Here is a 9,217-nt window from a genome sequence, read left to right as displayed (position 1 = left end):
CAAGATCCCATGTGTTGTGTTGTAGCAACAATTAGAATAATTGAAAAAAAGATGCAAACTGGCAGAGACATGCATGAACTATACCATTAGATTTTGCACCTGTCCATGGGTAAAACTTCTGGATTTCCCCTAGATTACAAAAAACATAATATAGATTGTGGGAAAAGTTAGTGGAAAACAGTGAATCTGAGTGTTAACAGTTAATGGCTGCAGGACTGGGATTAAAAAGAACAACTTTTAATGAGCCCCTATTTTTTCTTGGATTTTCCCATCTTAGTGTGTAACAGGTTGTTGTAAGTAATAGTTGTTAATTTACAAAAAAACATATTCACTCAAATGGAGCTCTCTGTAAAACCGACAACACTTTTTCTCAATTGCCTGAAATGCTGCTTCTCCTTCGTGTTTGAATTCATCAATTGTGATGTCACTGAATGAGAATGACAGCCCATTTTTTCATGTGTGCTTCCCCCTGGTGGTGCCTGAGCAAGCACAGCCCGCCCAGTGGCTTTTTTTTTTTTATTTGGTTGACCAATCACAACAGAGTAGTACAGCTGACCAATCAGAGCAGACTGGGTTTTCAGGAAGGCGGGCCAAGGCTCAAACAAAGTGTTTCAGACAGAGGAGCTGCAACAATGGGAAGTATAAGAAACATTTTTTTGACATCAAAGTACGCAACCTATTCTTGTAGACCCATGTGCACAAATGGGATGCTAAAAGAAAAAAGTACATAAGGGCTCTTTAACATCCACTTAAGCCTATGGTTTAGTTTCTTGATTTAGTGTAGAACAGAAGCTAAAAATCTGCATTTGCAGCCAATTCTTTAATTTCTGTGAAAGCTGAGGCCCACATTGGATTACCACCTTGTCCATTGGTCACAAGCCTTTGCTCCATAGCCTTAAAAACAGATGGAATAACATTACCAAAATATCTAAAGTTTTACGAGTGATAAGTGATATTATTTTGCAAAATAGAATGAACGCATACATGGCTGAACCTACCTTTTGTCCCTCCTCCATTGGTCCCACCAGCAGCTGCACCATAGCCTTAAAACATGAGATGCATGGTGAAAAAAAGTTGGATAAACGTAAATTTGCACTTGATGGTGTGGCAACACATTTTACTTATTTAGCTTCATTTGTACTTAAAATATCAGTGCTGGCCAGTTGCTTCACTAACATTGGAAACATATATTTCTAAAATCAGATCAATCTATATACAGAGCTATGTTACATTCAGTAATCCTGACCTATGCCTGTTGAGTGAGTGAGTGAGTGAGTGAGTGAGTGAGTGAGTGTCCAAACTTAGAATTGTTGTTTATACCATTGCCTTTGATTTGTTGTCCATGGTTGGGCCGGCTTGAACACCATATCCTGAAACAAAGATCACAGTGTGGACTATATTGTAGCACAATCATTAAGTTAAATTAGAATTATTGATAACAAGATGCAGAGGTAGAGAGAAGCATGCAACATCTACCATTAGATTTTGCCACCATGTCCATTGGGTAAAACTGCTGGATTTCCTCCTAGATTAACAACAATAATATAGATTGTGGGAAAGTTAGTGGAAAACAGTGAATCTGAGTGTTAACAGTAAATGTGCTGCAGGACTGGGATTAAAAAAGAACAACTTTTAATGAGCCCTCATTATTTCTTGGATTTTCCCACTTAGTGTGTAACAGTGTTTGTGAAGTAATAGTTGATAATTTACAAAAAACATATTCACTCCAAAGGAGCTCTCTGTAACACAGACACACACTTTTTCTCAATTGCCTGAAATGCCTTGCTCTCATTCGGTTTGAAATTCATCAATTAGTGATGTCACTGAATGAGAATGACAGCCCATTTTTTCATGTGTGCTTCCCCCGTGCTGCTGGAGCAAGTATAGTCCGCCCAGTGGCTTGTTTGAATTTGGTTGACCAATCACAACAGAGTGGGCCAGCTGACCAATCAGAGCAGACTGGGCTTTTCAGGAAGGCGGGCCAAGAGTCACTAAAGAGTTTCAGGCAGAGGAGCTGCAACAATGGCAGTACAAGAATTATTTTTTGAACATCAAAGCATGTAAACCTATTTTGTAGAACCAGAGTGCACAATGGGATGCTGAAAAGAAGGATAATATGGGCTCTTAACATCCACTTAAGCCTATGGGTTGAGTTTCTTGGTTAGTGGTACAACAGAAGCTGAAAATCTGCATTTGCTGCCAATTCTTAATTTCTGTGAAAGCTGAGGCCCACATTGGATTACCACCTTGTCCATTGGTTACACCAGCCTTTGCTCCATAGCCTTAAAAACAAGATGGAAAACATTACCAAAACATCTAAGTTTTTACAGAGATAAGTGATATATTTTGCTAAAATAGAATGAATGCAAGTACATGGCTGAACCTACCTTTTGTCCCTCTCCATTGGTCCCACCAGCAGCTGCACCATAGCCTTAGATAAAGATGTTGGTAAAAAAAATTAGAATAACTATAAATTTGTGCTTGATGCTGTGGAAACACATTTACCATTGGATTTAGCTTCATTAATATAAATATCTACTGCTGGCTAATTGCTTGACTAACATTAGAAACATGTATTTCTAAAATCAGATCAATCTATCATACAGAGCTATGTTACTTTGTAATCACTAACCTATGCCTTTTGTCGAGTGAGTGAGTGAGTGAGTGAGGAGTGAGTGAGTGTCCAAATTTAATATTTGTCTTATACCATTGCCTCATATGGTGTCCATTGTTGGCGGCTGGGGCTTGAACCCCATATCCTGAAAAAAGGTCACAGTGTGACTATACAGTAGCAAAATCCTTTAGTTAATTAGAATTATTTTAAAGAAGACACAAACTGGCAAAAAAAGCATGTAACATCTACCATTAGATTTTGCACCGTGTCCATTGGGTAAAACTGCTGGATTTCCTCCTAGATTACAAAGCAATATATACAAGTTTGTGGAAAAGTTAGTGGAAAACAGTGAATCTGAGTTTGAACAGTACAATGTGCTGCAGGAATGGGATTAAAAAAACTTTTAAGGAGCGTATTTTTTTGGGATTTTTCCCATCTTAGTGTGGTGTAATAGTGCCTGTGTATGTAATAGATGTAGAAATACTAAACACCATATTTCACTCCAAATAGCGCTCTTACCACAGACAGCACTGTGCCTGAATGCCCTCTTTAACATCCACTTGAGCTATGGTTTGGAGTTTCTTGGTGTAGTGATACAAAGGAGCTGGAAATTTGCAATTTGAAAGTTTTCATTTTTGTGAAAGCTGAGGCCCACATTGGATTACCACCTTGTCCATTGTTTAACCAGCTGTTGCTCATAGCCTTAAAAACAAGATGGAAAAAACATTACAAAATATTAAGTCATGTATTTTACTAAAATAAAATGAATGCAGGTCATGGCTGAACCTACCTTTGTCCCTCCTCCATTGGTTCCACCAGCAGCTGCACCATAGCCTTAGATAAAAGAGAGTGTTTGGTGAAAATACATTAGAAAAGCTCTAAATTTGCACTTGATGGTGGGGAAACACATTTACCATTGGATTTAGCTTCATTTGCACTGAAATATCTACTGCTGGCCTATTGCTTGGTGTAACATTGGAAACATATTTTTGGAAATCAGAACAATCTGTATGCAGATTATGTAACATCACTAACCTATGCCTTTTGTTGGGTATCCACCGTATCCATTCTGTGCACCAATGCCTGGCCACACCTTTAAAACATTTTTATTAATCATATATATTGAAAGCTTATTCTTAGGACAGAAGAACAACAGCTGTTATCTGCTATAATTTACCTTTTGATGGCATCACCATTCGTCACCACCATTCAGATGTTTCTTTCCTAGATAAACAATAACATGACAGCTGAGAACAAAAGCTTCTTCCTGTGTGAAAAATCCCACAAACACAATCATTTTCATGTTTAATGAAGACAGAATGTAGAGTGTTTTGAGGGTACCATTATGTTGTGGGCCCTGTCCATTGGATATTCCAGATCCAGTTCCATAACCTAAACACAGTAACCTAAATATTAACTACTGTAATGTTGCTATTACAAAACAGCAAGAAAAAACATTTGCTTTGCAACATCTTTGGGGTGTATTAATACTTACTCCACAGGCAGGAATTAAGCCTGATTATTAGCACAAACAAATTTTATTACAAGGGAACTTGTTGTCAGTAAAAAGGAGATGAAAAGGCTTCATACTCAAGTTGTTCAGGATTTTAACTGAATATATGAGGCGTCAAAACCGTTATTTTTTTTTTCTCATCACAGACGCATATTCATCATTACCTTATGTGTGTGGCAAAAATTTAAGATGCAGCCACAGAGATACCACCTGCATATACCTGGTTCATTGGTTCAGTGACATTAATGACTTTTATTAAGAAGCTTTTATTTGTCGATTAGCAAAGATTATATTCAACATGTTGGAAATTTTGCAATCTAAAACCACTCTAGTGTTGCAGTGATGGCTATAGTAAAACAAAATCTTCGCTTTGCCTTTGTTCCCCAAAATGATGATATTAAACATATTGTATCAATGCAGAGATATATTTGAGATATTGGGGGGGGAGGTGTGTTGCATTTTTTTTCCAATTCAAGAGAAGAGTTATAGAAATAGTAATAGCCATCTGAAGGCCCTGCTGTTTTAAAAATTAAATAAAAGTTAGCTCCTCTCCCACCCATTAACTTTCATCCAGTCCCTGAATTAGAATTCCACACTCAGCCTATACAAAATAATCCAGTCTCTGGTGAGTCAGTTTAGTGAGAACATTTTTGGGAAGTAGCAAGCCTCGACTCTACAGAAGTCAATGGAGTGAATGTGTATAAGCAGTAAAACATTATGTCCCTTCTCACAGAGGATGTTAGAGTTTAGACTGCTGGCTGCCACTGAAGACGAGCTGCCTTTGATTTCACAAACTGAGGCTGGCGGTTAAACAGAAAAGAATATATAGTTGCTTCGCATCATCACAAGAAAAGTTGGTAGAGGGTTGAGCACACATCAGGTACACCAGCGAGGGCTGCTAAGGTTTCAGTTTAACATGATCGTTTGAAATTTGACAGACAAACCCAGCACCTAAAGACATTTGGCTCATCTCTTTTCTAACTCTTCAGGACTCAGCAGGTTGCACTCTTTCCCTGCACAAGACGGAGTGTGGTTTTACATAGTTGGGAGTCTTAAAGAAGAAAACAAAGTAGTGTAATCATTTCTCTGTCTATAATGATTTCTGCTTAAATCGTCATAGCATCTGTAAATTCTGGCCCTCAAGTCACAAACCGATCAAAAGTAATAAGGTAAAAGCCATCATTAAGAGGGATCTAGTACAGAAATGGTGCACATACAGTAGGCACAATTGGATGTCGCAGTTAAATAGAGTGGAAACAGCCTTTAGGTGAGCTGTTAGCCTGGGGAAATTGTTAAAAACAAACTTGGACTTAACAGTACTGCGTTGGCAAATAAGGATTAGCTCATAATAGTATCGTTAATTAACTGCAATGACAGATTCTAGTTGTAAGAGTAAGCATTAAGTTAAAGCAATGTCAGGAATGTCGGTTGATTTTCTGATCAATAATCATTAATAATCCCCTTTTTTTTTTTTTTTTTTAGAAAGTTTTCATGAAAAGAGCAGCAAGAAGGGAAATCATGTCACACAGGTCAGGGGTTATCTGTATGGCCGATGTACAGAGGGCAGAGGGCAGTTTACAAACATCATATCCTTAGCCATATGTCAGCTCCTAACTCAAAATTGTGTGTTTTCCTCTCTTACATACGACCACAGACTACTGTATACTGACACATGCCTACAGAACGTATGGGTCATAATTTCTCCCCAAAACAAACTATGCAGCTTTATTCTTCTGGAAAAACCTCCAATAATGGTGACTGGAAGGTTTATTTGAATCAATTATCCATCAACATGCTAAATCCTCATTCACACAAGGCAGTTACTGCATTGAATACATGAGACTGATTCATGGCCTCAGTCAGAAAGGTAGATTTAGTTAATTTACAAAACACATCCCGTACAAATGTATGTAAATCAATATAAAACATCAAGATGAGAATGGGTTATACACATTATGTTAGAAATGACCCTCACCTCCCCTTCACTCACACAGTGTGTGCACTGTCTGCACCAGCCAAAGGATCACCGCACTCCGAAGAAGTAGTCGTCCAGCATAGTGGACTGAAGGAGGAAAGCCAAAATGTGAAGACCAGCAGGAGAATGAGGAGAGTAAAGCAGAGGATCTGGAGTGGACGATGTACCCTGATTGTGAGGCTTGATACACACTCTGGTTAAGGCGCCCCTCTCTGCTTATAGATGCTCCTGGTCTCCAGATCCTCCCACTTGTTGGATAGAACCTCGAGGTGTACACATACACACACACACACACGCTAACAAATAATTGGGCATTTTAGTACATTAGCACTTTAGGGAGACATCGAAAAGCAAAGACGGAGCTCACAGATTGGACATTGACTGATGAACTCTCAAGATAGGTCATTGTCATTGTTTAACTGTTTATAGACTATTTGGGGTCGCTTACAGATTCCAGTCTTTATTTTAGGACGGAATACCAGTTGATGTAGTGGGTGGTGATCTTTAATGCAATATCTAAATTGCCCATTATCAGCGAACCATTCAACCAATTCTGTTTAATCGGATCCTTTTAAAAACCTAACTGAGGAAAACTTGGAGAAACCTTTGCAATTATGTGAGCACATGATTAATTGAAAACTGGTTAAAAAAAAAACATGCAACTGATTCATCTTGTATCTGTCTATAATGGAGAGTAATGAAAATTTCTAGTGACCCCAAACTTTGACCGGTGGTGTACTTTCTCATGGTTTTCAACTTTATATATCCTCACAGCTAATTAATCTTGGCAAGGTGAAGCGCTTTATTGGTAAAGCACATTTCAGCAAAGGGCAATCAATGTGCTTTACATAAATGAGTAAAACGATGAAACACTGAATAGACAGTAAAAACAAATAGAATAGAAGAAATGAGCAGTCATTTAAAGAAAGGCGCATCAAAAGGAAAGGTCTTAGCTTGACTTAAAAGAACAGAGTAGCAGCAGATCTGCAGGTTTCTGGGAGTTTATTCCAGATATGAGGAGCATAGACAAGAATGCTGCTTCACCCTGTTTAGTTCTGACTCTGGGGACAGAAAGTAGACCTGTCCACGATGTCCTGAGAGGTCTGGGGGGTCATAGTGTCGTAGCAGATCAGAAATGTATTTGGACCTAAACCATTGATGATTTATACAACTAGAACGTACTTTAAAAAATTCTTTGAGACACAGGAAGCCAGTTGTAAAGAATTCAGAATGGATGATGTGACCAGTCTTTGGTCTTAGTGAGGACCCGAGCAGCAGCGTTCTGAATCAGCTGCAGCTGTCTGATTGATTTTTAGGGAGACCTGTAAAGACCCCGTTACCGTAGTCAAGTCTACTGAAGATGAAAGCATGGACCAGTTTTTCCAAGTCTGTTGACCCATGAGTCCTTTAACTCTGGATTATTTAAGGTGATAGTAGGCTGACGTTGTAATTGTCTTAATGTGGCTGTTAAAGTTCAGGTCAGAGTCCATGACTACACCAAGATATCTGGCTTGTCGGTGTTTTTAACATTGTGTTTGACGCTGAGCACAGACTTTTAATCGTTCCTCTTTTGCTATGTAATATTTGGATCAGGATGTTGGCCAACGCTTCCTAATATTATGCAATAATGCAAGGGATAAATAAATGTCTCCCTGGACAAAGTGTGCTTTAAAATTTAAAAAATGACAAGGGGTAAATTCAATATAGCATGTAGAAGATGACAGAGAGTCACTGTTGCCTAATATCAAAACACACCATAATGCACAAAAAACGGTGAACAGCAACAGAACAGCCTCACCATGGGGCATACACTTGCCGACATACTTTTATGCTGTACCACAGTGCCGAACGCCCCAGTTATGTATACGCATTACGACATGGGGAGTTGTCCAATCTTAGTTTTAGATCTGTGTTTTGCCAGACTTGGCCCATTTGTACCGGTTTTTGGCGACCACTCGCATTCACCCCCCCCCTAATATTTTCCAATACATCCGCGTCTCACCACCCTTTTCCCCTGCTCAGTACTTGGCAACTCATCATTCGTCACCTTGGTGTCTCATCAGGATTCCGTGAAATTTTTACCGCACGGCGGAGTTCGGTTATACCACGGAACGTTCTCTTCGCTTCCTGAGATCTTCCGGGCCGCTTGCCGGGCAACAGTCTGTCACTTTGTTGCTCGATTACCTGGCGCAGATTTTGACAGCGCACTTTTGTGTACATGCTATATGGCGCTCTACTGTGCGAATGTGGCACCTCTTTGTGAGAGTGTGCCCCCCATGCTATATAGTGTCGTATGCACCATGTGTTCATGTGAACTGTTTTTTTTTTTTTTTGTGCGCAGAATTTTCACGGTACCGTGGACGTGAATTGAGCTCGGGGCCCTGTTGACGATCGCTAATACACAGCGCAGCACACCTTTATTTATGTTCGCCTAATTATCAAGACTCACCATGTGTTTTCTTCACTCTCCGTACCCCCATGGTCACAGACAACAACACACACCAACACCCACACACACACACACACAAACACCACACACCACACCCAACACACACAGTTGGCGAGAGCAGGCCCTGGGATATTTAAAGACAAAAAAGAGTTTAAAAAGAGCAGATATCTCGCCTTTTCCATAGATTCCTCACTTATGTCCCCTTCTTTTTCAGGTGTCACTGAATGAGAATGACAGCCCATTTTTTCATGTGTGCTTCCCCCTAGGTGCTGCCTGAGCAAGCACAGCCCGCCCAGTGGCTTTTTTTTTTTTAATTTGGTTGACCAATCACAACAGAGTAGTACAGCTGACCAATCAGAGCAGACTGGGCTTTTCAGGAAGGCGGGCCAAGAGCTCAAACAAAGTGTTTCAGACAGAGGAGCTGCAACAATGGGAAGTATAAGAAACATTTTTTTGAACATCAAAGTACGCAAACCTATTCTTGTAGACCCATTGTGCACAAATGGGATGCTGAAAAGAAGTACAATAAGGGCTCTTTAACATCCACTTAAGCCTATGGTTTTAGTTTCTTGATTTAGTGGTAGAACAGAAGCTAAAAATCTGCATTTGCAGCCAATTCTTTAATTTCTGTGAAAGCTGAGGCCCACATTGGATTACCACCTTGTC

At 39.5% G+C, this 9,217-nt stretch overlaps 1 protein-coding gene across 16 annotated transcripts in view; it reads right to left on the bottom strand.

Annotated features, from left to right (window-relative positions):
* cmn (calymmin) overlaps positions 1 to 9,217 on the bottom strand; it is a 37,392-nt gene that overhangs the window by 22,548 nt on the left and 5,627 nt on the right. For 10 of the 16 annotated variants that reach the window (XM_032502409.1, XM_032502408.1, XM_032502410.1 and 7 more), the window contains one exon: positions 999 to 1,043. The exons of 2 other annotated variants lie outside the window; for them this stretch is intronic. In XM_032502409.1, coding sequence (XP_032358300.1) covers positions 999 to 1,043 — 45 coding nt within the window. Of the gene's footprint in view, positions 1 to 998; positions 1,044 to 1,320; positions 1,340 to 1,476; positions 1,526 to 2,246; positions 2,283 to 2,387; positions 2,432 to 9,217 lie in introns of those variants that run through there. 4 more of the 16 variants (XM_032502424.1, XM_032502425.1, XM_032502423.1 and 1 more) reach the window with 2 other exon arrangements.

Source organism: Etheostoma spectabile, chromosome 21 (assembly GCF_008692095.1).
Source record: "Etheostoma spectabile isolate EspeVRDwgs_2016 chromosome 21, UIUC_Espe_1.0, whole genome shotgun sequence".
In the NCBI taxonomy this organism is placed as follows: domain Eukaryota; kingdom Metazoa; phylum Chordata; class Actinopteri; order Perciformes; family Percidae; genus Etheostoma; species Etheostoma spectabile.
This window is presented reverse-complemented; position numbering and strand designations above follow the sequence as displayed.